The following is a 26,755-nucleotide window of genomic DNA, read 5'->3' on the forward strand; positions in this document are numbered from 1 at the left end:
GTATTTCTACGTGTGGTAAATGTACACACGGCCGGGCACAGCCCGAAAGAGGCACGCGGGACTGTCCCCAGGTGGGCCCACCACCCGCAAGGGGAATGTCAGGGGTTCGGTGCATTGTGGATTGGGTGGCGGCCAAGGGAGGCCCTGGTGGTCCGATCCCCGGCTGACAAAACTGGCTTTCGGGACATGGAATGTCACCTCTCTGGTGGGGAAGGAGCCTGAGCTTGTGCGTGAGGTTGAGAGGTATCGACTAGATATAGTCGGGCTCACCTCAACACATAGCTTGGGTTCTGGAACCAATCTCCTGGAGAGGGGCTGGACGCTCTTTTACTCTGGAGTTGCGGCGGGTGAGCGACGCCGGGCTGGGGTAGGGCTATTGGTGGCCCCACAGCTCGGTGCATTAACATCGGAGTTTACCCCAGTGAACGAGAGGGCTGTTTCCCTGCGCCTTCGGGTCGGGGATAGGTCTCTGACTGTCATCTGCGCTTATGCGCCGAATGTCAGTTCGGAGTACCCGGCCTTCTTGGATTCCCTTAGCGGTATGCTATTTGGTGTGCCGCGGGGGGATTCCATCGTTTTGCTGGGGGACTTCAACGCTCACGTGGGCAATGACAGTGTGACCTGGAAGGGGGTGATTGGGAGGAACGGCCTCCCTGATCTGAATCCGAGTGGTGTTCAGTTATTGGACTTCTGTGCAATGCATGGTTTGTCCATAACGAACACCATGTTCGAGCATAAGGGTGTCCATAAGTGGACATGGTACGAACATGCCCGGGGCTACAGGTCGATGATCGATTTTATAATCGTATCAACTGATCTGCGGCCCTCTGTCTTGGACACTCGGGTAAAGAGAGGGGCAGAGCTGTCAACTGATCACCACCTGGTGATGAGTTGGCTCAGGTGGCGGGGGAGGAAGCCGGTCAGACCTGGTAGGCCCAAGCGTATAGTGAGGGTCTGCTGGGAACGTCTGGCAGAGGCTCCTGTTTGCTGGAGCTTTAACTCGTGCCTCCGGCAGAATTCCGACTGCATGCCGAGGGAGGTAGGGGACATTGAGTCCGAATGGACACTGTTCCGGACCTCCATTGTGGAAGCGGCCGGACGGAGCTGTGGCTGCAGGGTGGTCGGTGCCTGTCGTGGTGGTAACCCCCGTACCCGATGGTGGACACCAGAGGTGAGGGGGGCCGTGAAGCTGAAGAAGGAGGCTTACCGGGAATTATTAGCCCGGGGGTCTCCGGAGGCAGCTGTCGGGTACCGGCGGGCCAGGCGGAACGCGGCTCGGGCGGTCACAGAAGCAAAAACCCGGGTGTGGGAGGAGTTCGGTGAGGCCATGGAAAGTGACTTTCGGTCGGCCTCAAAAAGGTTCTGGCAAACCATACGGAGTATCAGGAGGGGGAAGCAGCTCCTGGTTCCTACTATTTATAGTGGGGGGGGGGGCTGTTGACCTCATCTGGGGACATCATCCGGAGGTGGAAGGAATACTTTGAGGACCTCCTCAACCCTGCCTCCGATACATCTACGCATACTGCCTTTGAGACATCTGAGGGCGTAGAGCCCGAGGGTGCTGGGGGGGGCTTGCCCATCACTGAGGCTGAGGTGGCCGCGGCGGTTAAACAACTCCGTGGTGGCCGGGCCCCGGGGGTGGACGAGATCCGCCCGGAGTACCTGAAGGCTCAAGATGTTGTGGGGCTGTCGTGGCTGACACGCCTTCTCAACAGTGCGTGGAGGTCAGGGACAGTGCCGCTGGATTGGCAGACCGGGGTGGTGGTCCCCTTATTTAAGAAAGGGGACCGGAGGGTGTGTTCCAACTACAGGGGGATCACACTTCTCAGCCTCCCTGGGAAGGTCTATTCCAGGGTACTGGAGAGGAGGGTGAGATCGATAGTCGAATCTCGGATTCAGGAGGAACAATGCGGTTTTCGTCCTGGTCGTGGAACACTGGACCAGCTTTATACCCTTGCAGGGGTACTGGAGGGGGCCTGGGAGTTTGCCTATCCAGTCTACATGTGTTTTGTGGATTTGGAAAAGGCTTACGACCGGGTTCCCCGAGGTGCTCTGTGGGGGGTGCTTCGGGAGTATGGGGTCCGGGGTCCACTGTTGTGGGCGATCCGGTCCCTGTACGAACGGAGCAGAAGCTTGGTCCGCATTGCCGGCAATAAGTCGGATGTGTTCCAGGTGCGTGTTGGGCTCCGCCAGGGCTGCCCTTTGTCATCGGTCCTGTTTATCATATTTATGGACAGGATTTCTAGGCGCAGCCAAGGCGTCGAGGGTGTCCAGTTTGGTGACCTCAGGATTGCCTCGCTGCTTTTTGCAGACGATGTCGTCCTGTTGGCTTCATCTGCTGGGGATCTCCAGCAGGCACTGGGGCGGTTCGCAGCCGAGTGCGAAGCGGCAGGGATGAGGATTAGCACCTCCAAGTCCGAGACCATGGTTCTCAGCCGGAAACGGGTGGTTTGCCCTCTTCGGGTTGGGGAAGACGTACTGCCTCAAGTGGAGGAGTTTAAGTATCTCGGGGTCTTGTTCACGAGTGAGGGTAGGCGGGATCGGGAGTTGGATAGACGGATCGGAGCAGCGTCTGCAGTTCTGCAGGCGCTTAACCGATCCGTCGTGGCTAAGAAAGAACTGAGCCAAAAAGCCAAACTCTCGATCTATTGGTCCATCTTTGTCCCTACCCTCACCTATGGTCATGAGCTATGGGTAATGACCGAAAGAACGAGATCGCGAATACAAGCGGCCGAAATGAGGTTTCTCCGCAGGGTGTCTGGGCTCTCCCTTAGGGATAGGGTGAGAAGTTCGGATATTCGGGAGGGCCTCGGAGTAGAACCGCTGCTTCTTCACGTCGAAAGGAGCCAGTTGAGGTGGTTTGGACATCTGGTGCGGATGCCTCCTGGGCGGCTACCCGGAGAGGTTTTCCGTGCCTGTCCTACAGGGAGGAGGCCCCGAGGCAGGCCCTGGACTCGCTGGAGGGATTATATCTCTCGGCTGGCCTGGGAACGCCTCGGTGTCCCCCCCGAGGAGCTGGTGGGGTTAGCTGGGGAGAGGGAGGCCTGGGTGCCTCTACTGAAGCTGCTACCCCCGCGACCCGAACCCCGGACAAGCGGAAGATGATGGATGGATGGATGGATGGTAAATGTACATGCGCGCACATTATAAACTGAGCCCCACAGCCTTAGGAGTCAGGTACCGGTATCTTGGCTACTACAATGAGCAATTTGTCGTTTAGGATAAGTCCTCGCACTTAAGCCATCACGGTGTAAACGTGCACCAACATCAAGCACAAAGGCATCTACACTAGGGTGGGGTGAAAAAAATCAAAATTTCCAATAGCAATTTCCAATAGTGCGGAAAAGTTGTCACTGGACCTCGTTATTAAACGTGCAAAATATCTTTGAAATAGGTTAATATTTTCAGGTTCCGCAATGCGATCGAAGTTTTCACCTGTCACATAAATGGGCAATATACACTATCCATTATCTATACTCATCGGTGTTGTGTTTAGAACATAAGAACATAAGAAATTTACAAACGAGAGGAGGCCATTCGGCCCATCAAGCTCGTTTGGGGCGAACTTAACTAATAGCTCAGAGTTGTTAAAATCTTATCTAGCTCTGATTTAAAGGAACCCATGGTTTTAGCTTGTGCATTTTCACAACAAATGTTAAAAATATTAAAAATATTAACCTATTTCAAAGATATTTTGCACGTTTAATAACGAGGTCCAGTGACATTTCCTCACTATTGGAAATTGCTATTGGAAATTTTGATTTTTTTCACCCTACCCTAATCGACACATCATACGAACGAGAAATCAAAGGAATCAAAAGGGAGAGTCAAAATGAGGATCGAGCAAGGATGCCAGACGCCATGGTGCAAGACTCTGATGCCCCTGTGCAGGTCGTTCTGTCTCCTTATAAAGTGAAGTCTCCACCCCAGACGTCATCAATCCGCTCCAACGGAGTGACCTGTAACGCAAAGAGCAAACCAAAACCACACACACAGACCAGACCACGGCGGCACATAACAAGGACATTAACTGCTAATTCAGTATCACCATTGTAGCCCCTTTACATTCACTTTGGATGGAGGAAGATTTAAGGAGTTTACAAATGAATATCTACAGATTTTTTGGACAAAGTTTATTAATAAACTCAGAGGGATTATTTTTTATGAATGACATAAAAATAAATGGAGTGTGCAGCTTGGCTGTTGAAGAAGAATTGGTTCCAAAAAAGCCTGTACTTTGATTGCATGGAAATGATTTCAATTTGCGAAACCTAATGTGGACCAGCCTACTGTATTTTGCAAACTGCAAAGGTACCATTTGTTCAAGACGTGGTAACGCAACTAATTTTTTTAACCACCTGAAACTACCGTTTGACCAAGCCCCCTTGTTAGAGTACCTGCCCCTCAAAAAGTATGTGCATGTCACTGCTAAAAACATTTGTAACAACCCATTTAATTCAGCATTTTTTATTTGAAAAGGTAATTTAAAATATTTTGCTTAGAGAAAGCGAAGTTCATTAAAATGTCTAAAATGTTTATTCTGCCAATTATTATTAAATTAAGTAATTTATAAAGTAAGAAAATAAATGTATCCAAACAATGTGTCCTGCCTGATCGTCCACTCCTTCCGCGTGCCACGCCCCCTCATTAACCCTGTGTGGAATCCCCGTGTGATCAGCTGTTTCTGGTTGTTTTCATTAGCCCTCTGTATTTCGTCCGCGTTTCAGTTTGTTTCCCCAGTCCAGTCATTGTATTGTCCGTCTGCGTTTTGCCTGCAATCACCTGTAATTAAACCCTGTATTCCCCGATACGTCTGCGCCTTTGTCTCCGTTCCGTCTCCACTCGGCACAACAATATTATTATAATTAAACGTATTAATGGTTTATTATTAATATTAAAATAATGAATAAGAAATCTTTATTTTTAAAATGTATTTTATTATATAATAATAATTACTGTTACTGTCTATCATTGTCTAAATGTATTTTTACTGTCTAAATATATGTATTCAGTTAGTGTAAACATGCACGGTGCTATCACAGCTAATTCGAGGTTGAGACTGAAACTTTACCCTTTGTTTCCGCTGAGAGATGTGCCGTGTGACTCATTTCCCCACGCGTACAAGTTATCTTAGGTCGGCGTTCATGGTTTGACTTCTGAGATTCAGATCGAGCTCTAGGTAATTTTTTTTTTTCGAACTGGTTGGTTCAACTTTTAAGAAATTTGAGTTATAATGAGTTCGAGAACTGAGGTGCCACTGTGGATATATAATTTTTGAGCTGTGCAATATATGGGTCAATGACGTGACGCCTAAATATTCTGTCCGACTGTATTTTTTTTAAGTTAATAAAGGTTTAAATGCACAAAAATATACTATCTGTATGCAGTATCTCTCCCATATATGTACTCACTTAAACTTTTCAAAAATCATGAGTTATTTGTAATTTTTCTGTAATTTAAAGTGTCAAAATATCATGTGGTGCGACCGTCCGGCCATGACTGCTGTTCTGAAAACTTCTTTCAAATTATTCATAATCTACTACAATTTATTTTCTGCCCTATTTGGCATAATTTACAAAGTGTTTTGTATTCCTGTACAAAATTCCAAAACATTTGCGGTTATATTTCTATCATAATACACAAACAAACTTTGTCCGATGATGTCCATTTCATTAACCCTCTGGAGCCTAGGGGTAGGAAACACACTCTCACTGACTGGGGCATGATCACACATTTCTTCAAATATCATAAACTTAATTCATGACAAATTATTTCTTATATATTTGTTTTGCCATCACACTCATCTTTATTTTAATATATATTGTAAATATGTCAGATTTTTGTTAAGTTTGAAATTTGACATCAAAATATAGACATTGCAAAATGCAGTTTGGAACATTTGCAGAAACATTATAAAAGTACATCGTAAGCAATGCTGGCAGTTTGTTTTGATCCCAGATATCTGATCACCAAAGTCTTGGCTACATGAAGATGACTAAATGGTGTAGGTGCAACATTCATTTGGATAAATAAATAAGAAAAACCTAACTCATGTAACTATTTCTGGCTCCTTTCATTGAATATGTAGCAACTTTCATGTGTATGAATGAGCCATTGTCACCTGGCCACGTCCCCAACCCCCTTTTATGGCGCTGAAGGGGATGTATCTGGATCGTGTTTCACCGTTGCGCTGTTAATCAAATTACCATGTGAATGCGATTTGAATACGCGCTAATGCGGCTATTTAGAATGTGAATAGCGATCTTCAGGTGAGAGCGGTATACACGCCCCCGATGCAGGTAAAACAAAGTAAGATGACAAGGTTTAATTTTTTGCCGATTTAACCTAATTAAAAAAACTTTAATACTTCCGACAATGGACGTTTTGAAAAGAAGACAGATTACGGATTTATCCAGCGTTTTTTTCATGATTCTACATTAAGATTTCAGCGAGATATAAACTGAAATAGACGCGAAAAGTACGCGATGTCGCCGACGACATACTCGACCCCAGAGAGTTAAATATCATGTGGTGCGACCATCACGAAATGACAATTTTGGGACTTTTATGTTCAAATCTACTTAAAGACAGGAAGTTGCATCATCCACCATTTTGTCATCGACCTATGGAAGCTGAAAGCAGGTTTGTAACTGTTTTTTTTTAAAAAAAGAACTTTTTTAACTGTTGTAATGGAGTTGCCATATTTGGATATCATGTGGTATGACCTCAAAAAAACAATGGATTTAAGTTATTTCCACAAATATGTATTTTTATCACAAATTTCATAGTGACCTTTTGTGGGAAGCTAGCTTGTTTTGCTTAGGTGGCTAATCCTATGTCAGTAAGATCTGACTGAACTTGAAAATGTCATGTGGTGCGACCAACTATCATGTGGTGCAACCACTTCGGATTGTTTTTCATCATAAATATATGTCCTAGATTGGTAGTTTTTGTGCTTTTTATATTCAACTGATGATTGATAAACATAAAGTACTTAACTTTAGTATTATTTGGAATAATTTTTATATAATTTTAGTCATTTTGCTAATTTTTCAGAAACAATAATCGTTTCATCTTTGTACAACATAAGAAAAAAATATTAAGAGCATGCTGTTTCACTTGTGTAATTATGCAATTATTAGCAATTTATTAATTTATGTATTTAACTAATTTTAATCTATTTTACCAGATGCCACTGCCAAGCAAAGAAAAAAGCGCTCGCCACAGGCAGCGTGTCAACTCTGACCCTGCAGCAAGAGCAGAGTACCTTGCCAGGAGAAGAGAAAGGTGTGTTAAATGTTAAAAATGAAAACAATAATATTTCTCTGTGTGTGTCTCTGTGTTCATTAACTGGAGGAAATGCATTTTTTCGTGAATGTGTTCATTTGTTGTCATCTATCAGTTGTCCAAAATAAAATAGACTACAGATTTATGGCATGGCACTATATTACATAATTGTTTCAGCTACCAGAAGAGGAAACTGCAGGGAAAGATTCCATATGTAAAGTCAAGTGACCTGCCAGAGAGAGTGAAAAAGAAACAGAGAGAGAGGTGGAGGGTAGCATCCAGTGCTTACAGAGAAAGAAAAAAGATGACAAATGCTTTGTTAGACCTTTCACCACCATCCATAGAGAACATTACACCAGTTCTGGTTGGTGTAGATGTAGCACAAGAGCAGCCAGGAGATGCAGGTCAAGCTGTGGAAGACCCTATTCCTCTGAATGAGTATTTTAAACCACCAGTGTCCTCCACACCAGAGAGGAATCAGAGAAAGAATACATCCTCAGCAGAGAAACGTTGCAAAAGATTGCTGAAAGAGAAGTGTCAACTGAGAAAACAGTTGACACTTTTGAAAAAACAGCTAGCAGAGATGAAAAAACTAAAGGATAGATTCAGAAAGAGTGAGAAGAGGTTAATGGCAAAACAAAAAGTAGGCCTAAGTGAAAAATTCAAACAAAGGGGCCACAAGAAGCTGTCAGCAATAAGAAAGCAAGCAGTTATCAATTTTCTGTCCAGAGATGAAAACAGTCGTCTTTTAGCTGGGAAAAAAGACACCATCACCAAAAATAAACAGAAAATGCAAAGAAGAGTTCTAACAAAGCCCCTGACTGAGCTCCATGCACAGTATCAAAGAGAGGTGGAACAGCATCTCTCCATGTCTTACAGACAATTTGTCAGAAGACGGCCTTTTTATATCACAGAGCCGAAGACCAGTGATAGAGATACATGTGCATGTGTGGAACATGAGAATATCCGGCTATTGGTTAACAAACTCGCCAAGAGAGGGCTGTTGAAGACAACCAGCATCTCAGAATTATTGAGTATGATTGTTTGTGACCCTAAAAACAAAGCATGTATGGATCGTGTATGCCCAAAGTGCTGCTTTAATGAAGTTGAATTTCCTGAGACACCCTATACAGAGGTTTCTTGGGAACAATGGGAGCGGGTAACTTCAACAAACAAAGAAAAAATCTTTGCAAATGTTTTAAAACAAACACATACAGGGACAATCCAGGACTTACAAGTGCTGTTCCACAAAAAGCTAGAATCTTTAGCCACACATCAGTTCAACTGGATCCACCAAACAGTACAGTTTCGTAACCTAAAACAAAATCTCACTGAATCTGAAGCTGTGCTTCACATTGATTTTTCGGAAAACTATGCCTGCAAGATGAGTACAGAAATACAAGCTTTTCATTTTGGAGGCAGCAGAAAGCAGGCCACAATACACACTGCTGTCCTTTACACAGTTCATGGTACTAAATCATATGCAACACTATCAGACAACCTCCGCCATGATGAGCGGGCAGTATGGGCACACCTGGAGCCCATACTGAAAGAGCTCCCCACAGATTACAGCCCTACATATTATTAGTGATGGACCTGTTACACAGTACAGGAACAAAGCTAACTTTTACCTCCTCAGTACTGTGCCTTTCCTTTCTGGGTTCAAGCACGTTACATGGAACTATTCAGAAAAGTCCCATGGAAAGGGTGCCCCGGATGGTATTGGTGGTGCTGTGAAGAGGGATGCAGATCTCTATGTTCGTCGGGGTGGTGAGCTGCAGACTCCACTGGATTTGTACGAGATGCTGGGCAAAAAATCAGCGTCAACTATCACTTATCACTGGATAAGCGAAGACAGAATCCAAAAATATGATGAGTTAATTCCAGACAAATTGACGGCTGTGAAGGGAACCTTAAAAATACATCAGGTTTCGTCTTCACAAGCAGCTCAAATCAGTCACAGGGAGGTTTCATGCTTCTGCAAGGATGCAGAAAGGAAGACCTGCCTCTGTTACCAGCCAGTGAAAGCTTATTTGAGGGACACCACTGAGGATCCCTTAAGCCCTCCTGAGCCACCAAAGAAACAACCTCCGGAAGACTTGAGTGGAAAGTTTGTGATTGTCACCTATGATAAACTTCCCTATGTAGGCCAGGTCCTTCAGGTTGTTGGAGAGGAAGTGCAAGTTACCTCCATGCGGCAGGCAGGAGAAAAGAACTTGTTCATGTGGCCACAAGTGCCAGATATTATATATTACTACAAGAAAGATGTCTCTGTCATTGTGGAACCTGAGCCGGCAACCTCACGGCACGCTAAGTTGAGCAGCCAAGATTGGGCAAAGTTCAAACAGGCCTGGGGCTAGATTTTTTTTATCAAAAAATGAAATGAATGTTTATGAAATGAAATGTTTGTGTTCATGTTGTTCAATCAGTTACTTAATGATTTACTCACCTGGTTCCTCAGTGCCTGCCATATCACATTTTAAAGAGTGTATGTTTACGGCTGTGTGCGGGTGAGTGAGTGAGGGAGGGATGTCTGTTCTTTGAACCTGTAAAGCACTTTGTTATTCCTTGTATGAAATGTGCGATATAGAAAATAAAGTTTGAGTTTAGGTTCATGTTTGAAATGTTAATAAAATCTGTTTTAAATATAATTTTTGTATGGAATTTATTGTTTGTTGACCTTTAAATTGATTTTTAATGATAAAAGGTCTTCATGCCATTTGGCGCGACCACCCATCATGTGGTGCGGCCAATAATAACAATACCTATATTAAATTCAAAATAAAATATCTAATTTCTGTAGCTGAAACAATAATAACTGATACAATATGCTTAAGTGAATGGTATTTTTAAAACATTTTTATCAGTTTTATGTGTTTTACAGGAAAAATTAGTCGGTTAACTACATTTATACGGCGACTGTGACATTATAGAGCTAAAATAAAGGATCATAATTTACAAAACTCAAAAGAAATGCAAACACGTGTTTCTAAACACTTGATATTACTGAAAACTTGTAAAAAAAATATTAAGTATGTTAAGAAAATGTATTAGTTTTGAGATAAATTATGGTCGCACCACATGACATTTTTTAAGGCCTTGGGCAAATTATCTTTATGAAAAAACACTAGAATTACTTAATTAAATAAATTAATATTAATTTATGCATACACAACAATCTTAATGTTTGAACAGTTGCAAAAGATATTCATATTTTTGGTATTTTAAAATTGGCATGTTGAAAAACCTTATATGTCATTGACCCATATGTATGTATGTGTTTGTTTTTAAACTACTTACCTTTTCTAAATGACCGGATTTAAGTGTCCTTTTTATGTCTTAAATCCATCCTTTTTTATTTATTGCAGTGTTCTACAGAACATTTATGTTTGACTTCTGACAAAATAAATAATATTTAAACTACAATTTATGTTATTTATGTCAATTTGGAATAAAAAGGTGGTTTGACAGTGATTTGATTCATATTGTGATATATATCGATATTGGCTGATATGAGAAAAAAAATATCAAGAGAAGATTTTTTCCATATCACCCAGTCCTAGGTATAAGGCATAGACATGAATCTTTGCAATTGAGAGAACTTAATTGATCCAGTCGTCCAAGTTGCAGTATTCCGTAGTAATCCTGTGAATTATTAATCATATATTTTAAACATTTTCCATGAAAAAGCACACCTAATAATACATAAATAATCTATATTAATTGTATTAGATGGAAAACAAAGCACATATTCACTTCTGCAATCATCCATGCACTCTTCTGGGGGGGAAAAATATTGGTAACTCTTTACTTAAAGCAGTCATTATGTTGCATTATACATACCTTCATCATGGACTATAATACATTCATAAAGTATTATAGGCACAGCTATAACTATTCGTAAAAAGGAATAACACATAGTCATGTGTAATATCCATTGTGAATGCTCTATGAAGGTTTCATCTATGATGCACTATAAATACCTTCATAATGCAGCACACAGCATCCTTAATTGTTATACTGGCCATTAGTATGCATTATGAATGCTTTTCTATTTCAATTTCTTTCAGATGTTAAAAATTAATAAATAAAAAAATATAAAACCATGCATTGCTGCCTATCAGATAACTTCAATGGATGCAAAATCAAAGATATTCATTTCCGCCTGGCACTAACTATGTATTCCTTCACAAGACTAAGCCATAGAAAGGTCCCCAATTCAATAGGCGCAAGTAGTTTTTCTCCATAAAAAGGATACCAAGACTGTGTCCGCATTTGCATGTCAAATTATGATATACCTGAGTAGCCCAGAATGTCCGGAAAACAAAACTATAAAGCATATGTGGCTAACTCACGTACATACAATGTAATAAGTGTAAAATCAAAGGGATAGAAAGATGCTCAAAAATGGATTGGGTTCAGTGGGTTAACACAGTACTGTGATCGAAGGATTGAGGACGTTTTACACCCAAAGTTCAAATGCAACCAATAAGGTGTGTCTTATTTGAAAAAATGTTACATTTGTATAGAAGCATTTATGTAGAAATTTTAAGAAAAAAACATTTATGGTTCCAATTATGCTGTGACACAAATTTTAGGCCATACTGCCTTATCCCAAAACCTATGCTCCAAATTTTATAGTGTGTTATGTTATGTAGTCTTTTTCTGATCTTGATTTGGTCTAGTCCTGCCTTGATCTTGGTCTTGTCTTGGTCTCGCCCTGCCTTGGTCTTGACATTGTCTCAGTCTCAGTACACTCTGATCTTGGTAATGACTTGGTCTCTGTTTAGGCGGTCTTGACTACATCACTAGTGTATGCCTAGTTGACACACCTCCTGGAGCAGGACATAGAATTACAAGCCTGTTCATCTCGCTGTTCCAGATCTGTATTTTTTGCTTTGGTATCGCAGTAATGAGTTTTTTGTAAAATTTAAAACATTTTTGTTCTTGGATTCAAACGTATAATGACAGTGACTCTAAATACTTTGTAGAGTGTCTACTTAAATTTCGGTGACACCATTGATTAACAGAAATATTTAAGATTGCCATAGGTGTGTGAATGCCTATTTAAATGGTTTGGCTTCTAGATGTGTAAGCACCTCCTGTTTGTGGCATCATGGTTCAGAGCACATCTATGTGAAATCCGCCTGTCACATGCGTGACACACATATGACCCCTTTAAAGCCCATGTGGTTCTTCATTACAGTGGCGCAGCTCAGCGAAGCTGAAGAAGCAGGTGGAGGACTTCAGCTTCACCAGGGAGCTACGGGATCGGGAGAAGAGGCTGCAGGCCTTGGAGGAGCAGCTGGAGCGGAGAGTAAGGTGAGCCTATCTGGACATGCAGATGGGGGACTGACACAGGTAAAGGCTGTACCACAGAGGGGATTAGCACAGAGTCTACCAATGTGTGCAGTTCAGAATGTAGGTCTGATTGGCTTAAGCAGATATTTTACGTAAAGCATTTGTATATAATTTCAGTTTTCACTTTAGATCCCCAGTCCCCCATTAACCCCCTGGGGTCAGCGGTCCCGCCGGCGGGATCTGACAAAAATTTCGCAAAACCGTCTAAATAACTCCGTGAGTTTTTGTCATATACACATTTTAAAAATACTCTCAGAAACCTTGGACGGTCTACTTTTCAAATATATATATATAGGTACAAACTAAATATATTTTTACAGCTTCGTGATACGAATTGAAAGAACAAGAGTGACTGACTTAAGCGTCTGCGTCTCGAAGCGGCTCTGATTGCCCACCCACTTGCAAATCGCGCTATTCACATGATAATAACATGATAATCCGACAGTTAGTATTGCGTAAAGAAATATGAGAAAAAATCGAGAGCTTTGCCTTTTGGCTCAGCTCCTTCTTTACCACGACAGACCGATGCAGCACCCGCATCACTGCTGACGCCGCACCGATCCGCCTGTCGATCTCCTGCTCTATCCTTTCCTCACTCGTGAACAAGACCCCGAGATACTTAAACTCCTACACTTGGGGAAGGACCTCCTCCCCAAGCTGGAGAGAGCACTCCACCCTTTTCCGGCTGAGGACCATGGTCTTGGATTTGGAGGTGCTGATTTTTATTCCAGCCGCTTCACACTCAGCTGCGAACTGTTCCAGTGAGAGCCGAAGGTCACGGTCTGATGAGGCCAACAGAATCACATCATCTGCAAAAAGCAGAGACCTAATCCTGAGGTCACCAAACCGGACACCCTCAACGCCCTGGCTGCGTCTAGAAATTCTGTCCATAAAGGTTATGAACAGAATCGGTGATAAAGGGCAGCCCTGACGGAGTCCAACTCTCACCGGGAACGAGTCCGACTTACTGCTGGCAATGCAGACCAAGCTCTGACACCGGTTGTACAGGGACCGAACAGCCCTTATAAGGCAGTCCGGCACCCCGTACTCCCGGAGCACTCCCCATAGGACTCCCTGAGGGACGCGGTCGAATGCCTTCTCCAAGTCCACAAAGCACATGTAGAGACTGGTTGGGCAAACTCCCACGCACCCTCCAGGACCCTGCCGAGAGTATAGAGCTGGTCCACTGTTCCATGACCAGGGCGAAAACCACACTGCACCTCCTGAATCTGAGGTTCGACTATCCGACGGACCCTCCTCTCCAGCAACCCCGAATAGACCTTACCAGGGAGGCTGAGGAGTGTGATCCCCCTACAGTTGGAACACTATTCTCCCTTCCCTCCGTTCTTCCTTCTTGAAGATGGGGACCACCCCCAATGTCCACGCAATGCCGCAGTTGCGTGTCAACCAAGACAGCCCTGCAACATCCAGAACCTTGAGGAACTCCGGGCGAATCTCATCCACCCCAGCGGCCCGGCCACCGAGGAGCTTTTTAACCAGGTAAGTCCACCCCCAAGTCCCCAGACTGCTTCCTCATTGGAAGGCGTGTCGGTGGGATTGAGGAGGTCTTCGAAGTATTCCTTCCACCGACCCACAACGTCCCGAGCTGAGGTCAGCAGCGCACCATCCCCACCATAAACAGTGTTGATGCTGCACCGCTTTCCCACCCTGAGATGCCGGATGGTGGACCAGAATCTCCTCGAAGCCGTCCGGAAGTCATTCTCCATGGCCTCGCCAAACTCCTCCCATACCCGAGTTTTTGCCTCAGCGACCACCGAAGCCACGTTCCGCTTGGCCTGCCGGTACTCATCAGCTGCTTCCGGAGTCCCACAGGCCAAAAAGGCCCGATAGGACTCCTTCTTCAGCTTGATGGCATCCCTCACCACCGGTGTCCACCAGCGGGTTCGGGGATTGCCGCCGCGACAAGCACCAACCACCTTACGGCCATAGCCCCGGTCAGCCGCCTCCACAATAGAGGCGCGGAACATGGCCCATTCGGACTCTACAGTATGTCCCCCGCCTCCCCCAGGACATGGGAGAAGTTTTGCCGGAGGTAGGAGTTGAAACTCCCTCTGACAAGGGGATTCCACCAGATGTTCCCAACAGACCCTCACTATACTCTTGGGCCTGCCAGGCCTGGCCGGCTTCCTCCCCCACCAGCGGAGCCAACCCACCACCAGGTAGTGATCAGTTGACAGCTCCACCCCTCTTTTCACCCGAGTGTCCAAGACATGCAGCCGCAAGTCCGATGACACGACTACAAAGTCGATCATCAAACTGCGGCATAGGGTGTCCTGGTGCCAAGTGCACATATGAACACCCTTATGTCTGAACATGGTGTTCATTATGGACAATCCGTGACGAGCACAGAAGTCCAACAACAGAACACCACTCGGGTTCAGATCTGGGGGGCCGTTCCTCCCAATCACGCCACTCCAGGTCTCACTGTCATTGCCCACGTGAGCATTGAAGTCATCCAGCAGAACAAGAGAGTCCCCGGGGGGAGTGCTCTCCAACACCCCTTCCAAGGACTCCAAAAAGGGTGGGTATTCTGAACTGCCGCTTGGCTCATGAGCGCAAACAACAGTCAGGACCCGTTCCCCCACTCTAAGGCAAAGGGAGGCTACCCTCTCGTCTACTGCGGTAAACCCCAATGTACAGGCGCCCAGCCAGGGGGCAATAAGTATGCCCACCCCAGCTCGGCGCCTCTCCCCGTGAGCAACTCCATAGTGGAAGAGGGTCCAACCCCCTTCGAGGAGACTGGATCCAGAGCCCAAGCCGTGCGTCGAGGCGAGCCCGACTATATCTAGTTGGAACCTTACAGCCTCGCGCACCAGCTCAGGCTCCTTCCCCACCAGAGAGGTGACATTCCATGTCCCTAGAGCTAGCTTCTGCAGCCGAGGATCGGACTGCCAAGGTCCCCGCCTTCGGCTACTGCCCAACTCACACTGCACCCGACCCCTATGGCCCCTCCTACAGGTGGTGAGCCCATTGGAGGGGGGACCCACGTGCCTTGTTCGGGCTGTGCCCAACCAGACCCCATGGGTGTAGGCCTGGCCATGAGGCGCTCGCCATCGAGCCCCACCCCCAAGCCTGGCTCCCGGAGGGGGCCCCGGTGACCCGCGTCCGGGCAAGGGAAATCGTGGATCAATGTTTATACTCATCATTAGGGGTCTTGTGAGCCGCACTTCGTTTGGTTCCTCACCCAGGACCTGTTTGCCTTGGGTGACCCTACCAGGGGCTTAAAGCCCCGGGCAACTTAGCTCCTGGGATCATTGGAACACGCAAACCTCTCCACCACGATAAGGTGTCGGCTCCAGGAGAGGATTATTATTTTATAATAATAATTATTATTTTATTATTAATATCAGGGATGCACATAACTGGTACGCAAGTATGCATTCACCTTTAAAAACAATATGGGTTTGTCATGGAAGCGAGTCTCTCCTGGTGTGTAACCCCCTTGCACACATGAAACCTGTTAATGTATCAGTTAAATACACAGGATAAATAAGTTTTCATTACCACTTGGTCTTCCATAACAGTGAAGCAGTGGCCATTGTGTACTCCCAACTGATATCAATGTAGTGAATAAAGTGGAAGATGTCCCCCCCCTTGCCCTTCTTGAACATGGTAATCTGTTAAGGTTTCACATTCACTCGAGAGCCATGTCTGTAAGTTACCGCTAATGTGACTAGGTCGCCATGGGACACATTATAGGTAGACTACCATTTTGCTTTCATTCCTACACTACACCACAATGGTAAAATGGCAATATGCAAGCGGGATTCATTGTGTATGTGAATGGGATACAAGAGACTGAGGAGAGAGATGTAATTGTCCCCACCTGAGTAAATGGCTGCTCTGTTTTTACGTTCTTTGTCTGTTTTTCTTTTCCTTGGAATACTACAAGAAATTACCATGCATTTTAACATTTATACCGCAAATGAAGAACAAATTAGCATATAAGGGTTAAAATTCACAATAATTTCTTATCATATTAGTGCACATGCACATAAAATAAGTTCCCATTTAAACTGTTACAACAATTGATTGCCATATGTATTTTTAATGGTGAATGCATACTGTAGAAAATTTGCACACAAGAATTATTATAATGCTACCAGTCAAATTCATCTTCAAATTTGTTTATTGTGTGTTGTCTCTTTTTCAGAGCAATTATACTATATAGTGAAAAGACAACCTGGGCTGAAACCCCTTTTGTGCTTACTATGCATTGGCTTCCTGCAGACTGTAGTGTCTTACATCCATGTCATTTTTTATAGAATTCTGTAGTGTCACCTTTTATAGTTCTTTTAACATCAGTTTCATTTTATGGACTGCTTGTAATCGATCTTCACCAGCCCTGAATACGATATTCAGCCAGATATTCCAATTTTGGATTATTTGTGTTCTCTTTTTGTTTAAAAAACTTTTCTCTGAGTGCATGTTTATGGGTCTCGCTAGGTACCCTAGTCATAGTTGGGTGACTGTATATGTCCCTGACGGCTGCCACTATTATGTTGCAGCAAACTCTTATGCCAATAGGTCAAACAACTATAAAAATGTACAAATATGGCTGCATACAAATGCAAAAGACACAAAACTTCATATTTATGGTCAGAGTGAAGTACACCAAAATACTATGTTGCTAGATTGAAAATATAATCTAAAATATAAAATAATATTTAACGAATGAGATATTTAGGTAATAGTGTTAATCCAAAAACTTGAAATCGATGAGTGAACACAGAATGACAGGCACTTTTTTTTTGTTAGCGGAATCAATAACACCCGTTTTTGCTAAACCAAGCAACCACTGTATTTTGCTGTAAAAGTAAGCAATACAGTTTAATGAAAAATGGCAAGATATTTTTATAGTATCGTACCACGTGCGCAGAAATATAAACTTTTTGGCCACTAAATTAGATGAAGCTTCTTTCTGTACCGTTAAACTAATCTAATATGGTAAGTCTGTCTTTCAATTTGATTTAACTAACAGGTGTAGCAAATATTGCATTATGTGTTTAAGTAATTAATACTACATTATTGTTGTGTGTGTGACATCATTCAAAGTCTGTGTCCTCCGCCTCCTCATATAATGATAGATGCAGTAGGTCTTTGCACTCTGTATGAGCTGTGGCACCTCAAAGTTTACAAATTAAGCACTAGTGGAAACCAGCATTAAGGAGCAATACTGGCACCTATGTTGGTGTGAATCAGATAGTTACTGGTGCTGGATTATTTACAATAATCCAGTACTATGTGTAATATTAACATTATATTGATATTTCATTTTTTAAAATATCATCATTATTATTATCAATACAGTATATCACCCCTATAGCACCCCTGGCGTGGCAACAAAGACTTTGCCATGGTAAGTTGCCACGGGCAAATGTTACCAGTAGAAACACTTAGGTTGGAAATTTTCAAGTTCTATGTTATGGGTAATGCATCATATCGACACAGATCACTGGTTCCTTCTTGTCTCCTTGCAGATGGTGGTGACACAACCAACTCGGTTTAGTCATGCTTTCGGCCTTGCTAGTAAGCGGGGCCATGTCAGTGGCAGTACTTTACCATGAAAATCTGTCTCTTCACAGCTTGGTTTAGGTGCAGCTTGGTTCTTGGTCAGGTCAGGTCAGGTTGGGGAGCATGCGCTTATGCAACGTTTTGCCGCACCCACCACACAACGAAACTCCTCGGGATCCCAGCTGGCAATTCCCCAGGTAGATACACAGTCCAGTCCCACCCTCCGGAAGTGGCCATCCATCTGCTGCAGCCAGGTGTTACGTAAGCGTCCCCTTGGCCTGGTCCAGCCGCTTGGCTCCTCAGCAAAGAGGATCCTGCAAGCTGGATCACCCTCAGGGAAACACGCCACATGGCCATAGTGCCTTAACTGATGCTCCCTCACAATGCAGGTATTGTGTCTCATTTGGAACTCCTCTAGTAACTGCTCATTCGACACAAAGTCAGCGGTACCCAAGGATTCTTCCAAGAGACACAGTACCGAAGGAGTCCAGTCTTCGTCTCAGCTCACTGGATAGCGTCCATGTCTCACAGCCATACAGCAAGACGGGGAGCACCAGGAACCCAAACGACTTGGACCTTCGTCCGCTTGCAAAGATATTAGGAATTCACACACCCCTTTCCAGCAACCTCATGACCCCTCATGCTCTTCCAATCTGTCTGCTGACTTCATAGGAAGAGTCACCAGAGACATGAATGTCACTACCAAGGTAGGTAAATCTCTCAAGGTCAACATTCTCCCCGCAGACAGGCACACTACTGATGGCTATTCACAAGAAGTCATTAAATGCCTGAATCTTGGTCTTTATCTAGGACACCAGCAATCCCAGACACTCAGACTTCTCACTCAGTCTCTCGAGTGACTGATTTCCATTGACTTCCATTGACTCCGCTAAGATCACAACATCGTTGGCAAAGTCTAGATCAGTAAATCTTTCTTCACCAATGGATGCTGCACAGCTGCTGGACCCCACGACCCTGCCCAACACCCAGTCCATACAAGCATTAAACAGAGTAGGAGCAAGAACACACTCCTGGCGAACCCCAGGATCAACTGGAAAGAATGCAGAGGTTCTCCCTCCACTCTGCACAGCACTCATAGTACCAGTGTATAGGCCGGCCATGATGTCCAGCAACTTCAGGGAGATCCTGCAAAGTCTCAGGATGTCCCACAGGGCAATAAGATCAACTTAGTTGAACGCTTTGCGAATTTTGACAAAGACTGCAAAAGAACCTCTGCCAATATTCACACTTGTGCTCGAGGAGATCCCCCAGTACAAGGATACGGTCGATGGTAGACTACTTAGGCGTAAAACCAGACTGCTCTGGTCGCTGACAGACAAGCAAGTGATCACGGATCCTCTTAAGGATGACCCTAGCAAGGACCTTACCTGGCACTGAAAGCAGTGTTATCCCCCTGTAGTTGCTGCCATCCAGGCAATCCACCCATCCCTTTACAGATAGGGACTACATGTCCCGTTTTCCAGTCAGATGGGATGATGCCTGACTCCAAAATGGAAGCAAAGATTGTCTGCAATGCCAGGAGGACAGCCTTACCACCAGCCTGGAGAAGTTGACCTCAGATACCACAGATCCCTGCAGCCTTCCCAACCCTCAGCTGATTCACCACCCGTGCAATCTCAGTGAGATTGGGTGGCTCATAGCTGATTGGAGAGTCAGCTTTGAGAACCGTGGACCCAGAGATGTCCAACATCCTAGCTGGAGGGTCAGCTTTAAACAGCTGCTCAAAGTAGCCGGTCCAGCGGGTCACAACTGCAATGTCATCCGTAAGGACCGTTCCATCACTCGCCCTGACTGCAAGTCTCCGAGGAACAGATTCAGATGTGCGTAATGCTTCGATTCCTCTGTAGGCAGGACGTGGGTCACTAGACCACAGATGGTGTGTCACCTGCTCACAGATTCGTCTAAGAAACGCCTCCTTATCTGCCCTCAGAGCCCTCACAGCCGTCCTTCTCAGTTCCCAGTACAGACTGGCATTGCCACCAAGTTATGCGGTGCGACTCCTCTCGATAATATCCAAGGTGCCCGGCGAGATGAAACACCTCCTTCTGGGAACACCGGCAACACCAACACAACCCTCAGCAACCTTCAGAGTCACATTTGAGTCAGCAGTTGCAAGTTCTGCAAGTTGCAGAACACAATTCACAAATTGCGTGCAAACTCATCAGAAACAGCTTGATCTTGGAGTCCAGCCTCGTTCTCCTAGTAGATGGTAGCCTACTGGATCTAAGCTGAATCTTCAGAGTAGCAACAACAAGTCTGTGATCAGAATTCACAAACTGGGCACTTCTCTAGACCTTGCAGTTCTGCAGGAGTCTCCAGTGTCTGCCCACAAGGATGTGATCGATCTTTTTCGCCACACCACCAGTTTTGGAATACTAAGTCCAACAATGCAGCTCAGGGCGTTGGAACCAGGATCCAACAACCCGCAACCCCTGACCTTTTGCAAGTCAAGGAACATGGACCAGGTTTCACCGCGGTCTCTGGACCCATGGGGACCGACACAATCCTCATAGCAACCCTGTCAGTGCCAGTGGTTGCATTGAAGTCACCCATGACCACAGGAGTGTCACCTCGTGGGCACCCTTCAACCACCAAGCGAAGTTGTGAGTAAAATGTCTCCTTCAACAAGACATCACTCACTGTGGTCAGAGCATACACTGAGACAACAAACAAGACACCCAAGGAGTGCCTTAGCCTGAGTCTCATGATACGCATGAAGACTTACCCCCATCCCCTTCATGGTGTGTGCAGCCTTCGGGCAACTGCGGCAGAGCTACTCCCGTGGAGAGCAGAAGAGTATCGTACTTGTTTGAATTGAGCAGTTGTGAGTTGTTTTACGGTGGCTGGAGTGCCAGTCCTGCCACCAACCCCCAAAAAATTTGTTTCCCTGCAAGTTGGATGACCGCTTGCAGGGGTTCTTAGTGGCAGTGGAAAAAGTAACATAAGTGAATGAATCACAGTAACTTATCATCCCTATATATTGAATAAAATATAAAGGGGCTTCTGATATTTTAAAACTTGCCGTTGCTAGAAAAGGTAAGCTAGTGCTCTATCTGTGCTTATTAACTTGCCTTTTGGATCCAGGAAGGAACTGATCGTGCAGTACAGCCAGCTTTCAGAGGAGGCTGCATGGAGGGAGCGGAGGGCACTATGGAGGGCACAGAGACTCCGTCTATACCAGGCCAGGACTCTTTATCTGCAGGAGGATCGGCAACTGATTGAGGTCAGTGTCCTCCTGTGAATGCACACACCCACTGACACACTTACTTATGCCTCTCTGTTAACCAAAGTTTTGTGATGTCAGTGTGATGGTTGCTAAGCAAACCACAGCAAAACTAACAACTGATAAGAACCCTTTTTAATGGGACCCAAGACCCTTTTTGAAGTTGTAAGAATATACTAATACCTTTTCCATTGATCTTAAATTTCTTAAAAGAAATTTTAATGGTGGTGCAATATGATCAAATCAGCTTTTCCACATTTTCATCTGCCCTGCTGTTGCTCTTTGCAGTCACCTAAGACCAGGGGGTATTCTCCGTACGTGGATTACTCGTTTAGCCGGATGAAATTGTTCACGATTTGGCATGATCCTGGATCTGTCGGTTTTTCGAAACTCTTGCTGGATGTGTTGTTATAGCAACACATCCTAATTGTCAAACCTGCTTGGAGCAGGTTTGTTCTGTGTAAACAAGTATTAGCTCGCACACGTAATCAGTGTCTGTGCGTGGATATTCAATCAGTCATGGCCTCGCCATTCATGGATGAGCGACAAATTGCAATTGGTGCACAAATAATAAGAAGGGAATTTCAAATTGAGAGGGATTTGCGCGATTGGCAAGATCCTTTATTGTTGCCGGATGATATTATTTTTGAAAGATAACGCTTCAGCCGAGATGGAATATTATATCTTATTTATTAGCTCCGTATAGTAGAAGTCCAACTAGGTGAAGTCGGGCTCTCACAGCGACACGGACAAGGTGCATTGGCTTCAGATATTTTGTAAGCGGCACTTGTTTGTATACTGTAGATGATACGGAAAATATATCAAAGAGTACAGTTTGTTGTTTTTCCCAGACACCTGCGCGTGCAGGCAATTAAAGACGCGTTTTATGACATTGCAGGTAAATGTATACGCAACCTAATTAGTTCTATAAAGCATTTAAAAATCACACTAATATTCTTATTACCCAGAATTTCCAAAATACATAACACACACACACACACATATATACAGTGGTACCTCGTTCTCGGACTCATTAGAACTCGAATTTCTTAAAAGTCGAACCAACCAGTTCGAAAAAAAATTACCTAGAAATTGATCTGAATTTGGATACATTTATTTATTATTACATTAAAAATTACTGTTTTGATAAATTTGCTTAGATGTGTTTAGTACAGTATATGCTTTTTTAGTTTTTTTCTCTGGTTCATTTTGTGTTTAAATGCTAAAAAAACACATTTAGGTGTAATTTTTTGGGGCTGGGAACCAATTAATTGGTTTTCCATTATTTCTTATGGGGAAAATTCGATCAGAACTCGAACGTTTTAGGAGTTCGAACGGATTAATATCGAGTTCTGAGGTACCACTGTATATACAGTATGTATGAATGAAATGTCATGTTTGTACTTCACTTTAACTTGTTTTTAACTTGTTCCCATGTCCTGCATGATTGTGCTTGTATTTGATCGGTACTTTGATCGGTACAAAAAAAATGATAATGAAACATTGGAAATGTAATACTACATTTTTGGTTTGGTTTAATGTGTTTCCATTAGTACATATTAAATCTTTGAATTCACCATACCCCTTTAATAAAAGGTCTGGCTCGGGTTGCATGAAAAATTGCGCCCTGTTTTTTGACGTTTTGTGGAAGCCAATGAGAGACTTGCCGATCAAGTTCTCTAGACTCAATATATATGGGCTTTTCAAGCAGCGTGGGCATGTGCAGTCATCTCGGATGATTTGGATCCAGCTAGGCTAATCTAATCGTGAAGTGCGTTTCAGGAATCAAATTAACCAGATGATTTTCACCGCCAGTAATTGATCCAAGATGAGGCTTCTAATCTTGGAAGATTTAAGCGACGTACGGAGAATACCCCTCAGTTGTCTATCTGTCCATTGTTATGACATAATTTAAGAAACGAATAACATGTAAAACAAACATTTGTTAAACATAAAGATCAGCCAGATAAGCTGAATACCTCCATAAATTTGTAACTCTTACATTGTATCTCCTTTATAAGAAACCATTACTAGTTAAACCTTTCATGTGTTATGTTTACTTCTCTGACTAGGAACAGTCTGCAATTTAGCTAATGTGCTTTTGCTTTCTTGTGCCCAGGCTCTCCTGGAGAGATATCCGCTAGTACAAAGGGAATTTTCCCAGGAACCCCCCCCTTCATTAGCCAGCATGGATCAGCCCATCCTGGTGGGTTTGCTGGGAGTTAGTCAACTTTGTGATGTTTTGACAGAGAAGGGTTTGGTTCTGAGGTGCTCCAATGCATTGTGTGCCCATTTACCATCTATTACTGCTTTATCTTACTATGCTCTTTGTCTGTGTAGGAACAAAAGGCGTCTGATGGTGCATCTGAGAAATTACGGGGCATTCTAGACAATGTCCCTACAGTCATCCCACAAATCCCTGTGGCTTCTACCACTCAGCCCACTCCCATCAATAATCTTAAGCCCTTAACCCCAGCTGAGCTGAACCTCAATGATTTTCTCAACAAACTTCCTCAAGTTGCAGACAGTCGACAAGTGGATTCGGCTTTGCAGGATATTGGCTTTGACCTTTCAGAGGGACATTCTGCTCTAATAGAACATGACATGTATGCAGATAATCCCCATAACCCCCTACGGGCTGTTTGGCCTCAATGGGGTCATGCAGGACAGACCTATGACCAGCAGAACCCCAGAAATCAATGTCAGCTTTCCACAGTTGACTCTGAAATCACTCAAGGTCTGTTACCTCAGACCGGGATGCTGGACACTTGTCCAGAGTCAGCAAGTGTAGGTCCAGTTGCTGAGGTAGATTCTACTGTGCAGAAACAGGCAGGACACCTTGCAAGTGCCTTTGTTACTGGGGGAGAGTTTGTTGAGGGCAGTCAGATCTGTGCTGGCAGCTTTGAGGACCCTGTTTCCCAAGTAAAGGTTGAATCAAATGAACATATACCTACTGTGCATGGATCTGCTTCAGATGCAAGTATTAATGTGGGGACACATGTATCAGAAAAAGTCAGCCACGCTGCTTTGATTGGCACTTACAAACATGTATCAGAAGTGGATTCTTCTCACCCATTCTCAAATATTTATGATCATGTATCAGATGACAACATAATGGTGGGTGGGTTTACATCTGAGGTGTTATTCCCCCACCCCTGCTGGAACACACATGGCCACTTCTCTGACTGCACACTCAATGTGGACCGTGTGCTGCCAGGCTCAGAGCCTTCAGAGCCCAAGCACCTGCCTGGCAGTATGTATGGACACTCTTCAGACTCTACCCTTGGAATTGGGTGCATAGTTTTGGGCACAGAACCAGTCCAGTCCTCCTTGCCTGTATATGTTTACGGGCACTCCTCTGACTCTGTGTTGGATGTGGGCTGTGTGGTTAAAGGCCCAGAGCCAATCCAGGCCCCACTTCCTGGAAGTGCTTATGGACATTCCTCGGACTCTGTGTTGGACGTGGGCTGTGTGGTTAAAGGGCCAGAGCCAGTCCGGGCCTCTCTTCCTGGAAGTACTTATGGACACTCCTCAGACTCTCTGTTGGATGCGGGCTGTGTTGTTAAAGGCCCAAAGTCAGTTCAGGCCTCACTTCCTGGAAGTGCTTATGGACACTCCTCGGACACTGTGTTGGACGTGGGCTGCGTGGTTAAAGGCCCAGAGCCAGTCCGGGCCTCACTTCCTGGAAGTACTTATGGACACTCCTCAGACTCTGTGTTGGACGCGGGCTGTGTGGTTAAAGGCCCAAAGTCAGTCCGGGCCTCACTTCCTGGAAGTACTTATGGACACTCCTCAGACTCTGTGTTGGACGCGGGCTGTGTGGTTAAAGGCCCAAAGTCAGTCCGGGCCTCACTTCCTGGAAGTGCTTATGGACACTCCTCAGACTCTGTGTTGGACGTGGGCTGTGTGGTTAAAGGCTCAAAGTCAGTCCAGGCCTCACTTCCTGGAAGTGCTTACGGACACTCCTCGGACACTGTGTTGGATGTGGGCTGTGTGGTTAAAGGCACAGTGCCCGTACAAGTTCCAGCTGTCCTTGATGAGACCAGTGTCAACCTGGATGCCCAGAACCCAAAATTTGGTATGGCTTTAAGATGCTTTAACTTGTGCAGATTTTTTAACTATGTAATTCCACACTAAAAACTGTCATAAATAAACTAATTATATTACTGGACATTTTTGGGCAGGTGCAGGGGGCTGGGGCTGCTTGAGTACCTGCCCCTTTTGCATGAATGATTCAAAGTCCCCCTTTATCAAATTTTACAGGGGGAACTTTGGGTGGTTCCTACTAGGGAAATTCTGGGAATTTTCAAAGTTGGAAACTTTCCAGTGGGATTAACGTGACTATATGGTAATTAATGAGAAAACTGGAATTTTTAGAGAACTCAAATGTAGTTGAAAAAACATCTTGCAGCATAATCTCGGTTAAAACAACTAAATTTAATGCAAATTCAGAATTTGTACCCTACACTGTGCATTCCGCCCTCACATGCACAGTTAATTTCTAGTATAATGCACACTATAGCATACTGCTGCGTTTGAGCCCAGGACTACATCCAGTCAGTTTTGATGATATTACAGTTATATTTTATCTATGGTATTAAAACTTAACTAGGAAATAGTAAATCTAAATGTGTTTATACAGCAGCTAGCTAGCCAGTAAATCAGATATGCTTAATGTAAGCTAGCTAACACAATTTCATTGACAGTTTAACTTTTGGAACCCGATCGCCTCATAATGCATTGATTGAGCTTAAAAACAACTCACAAACACATAGACAGACAGAAATCATGCATATGCCGTCAGAATCGTGAGACGCTGAGCTTTATGGTGATAATTATGATATCATTGCATAACCAAGTGCTTGTGAGTAATTGTGTGTGTAAAAACATTCCAAAATAAGCATATGTATCAAAATGTACTACTTATTCTATATTATCATATTCTGTATTATCCATGTGGTTTGCTTTATTTGCCAACTTGCTGTATCTGACGGTTCGCGCAGAGTTCTACAGCTCGCTGAAACAGTCCGGCTCTGCTCGTTTATTATTATAGACAAAAAACCTGTTATGACCTTTAAATCAGAAAACAGCATTCTATTCATAAGGAAGCCATTTACTTGACATTTTTTGCACAAAAATTTGCATATGCTTGTTTGATATCAAGCTGTATATTTCCCCACCTTAACTTCCTGTGGAAGGTTTCTAGAAATTTGCCAGAAATTTTCTGCCCCTTTGAAACTCTAGTTCCTACTGCAGTTTCTCTATTTTAGCATAAAAACATTAACCTTCAGCACTGTTCTGATGATGATTATTATTATCCTGCTGGAA

General features: G+C 44.2%; 1 protein-coding gene across 2 annotated transcripts in view; it reads left to right on the forward strand.

The window, feature by feature from the left end:
- tubgcp6 (tubulin gamma complex component 6) overlaps positions 1–26,755 on the forward strand; it is a 75,978-nt gene that overhangs the window by 27,930 nt on the left and 21,293 nt on the right. For both annotated transcript variants that reach the window (XM_072709859.1, XM_072709860.1), the window contains 4 exons: positions 12,494–12,609; positions 21,289–21,427; positions 23,547–23,633; positions 23,768–25,505. In XM_072709859.1, the coding sequence (XP_072565960.1) occupies positions 12,494–12,609; positions 21,289–21,427; positions 23,547–23,633; positions 23,768–25,505 (2,080 nt within the window). The remainder of the gene's footprint in view (positions 1–12,493; positions 12,610–21,288; positions 21,428–23,546; positions 23,634–23,767; positions 25,506–26,755) is intronic.

The sequence above is a fragment of the Paramormyrops kingsleyae genome, chromosome 3, assembly GCF_048594095.1.
Source record: "Paramormyrops kingsleyae isolate MSU_618 chromosome 3, PKINGS_0.4, whole genome shotgun sequence".
In the NCBI taxonomy this organism is placed as follows: Eukaryota; Metazoa; Chordata; class Actinopteri; order Osteoglossiformes; family Mormyridae; genus Paramormyrops; species Paramormyrops kingsleyae.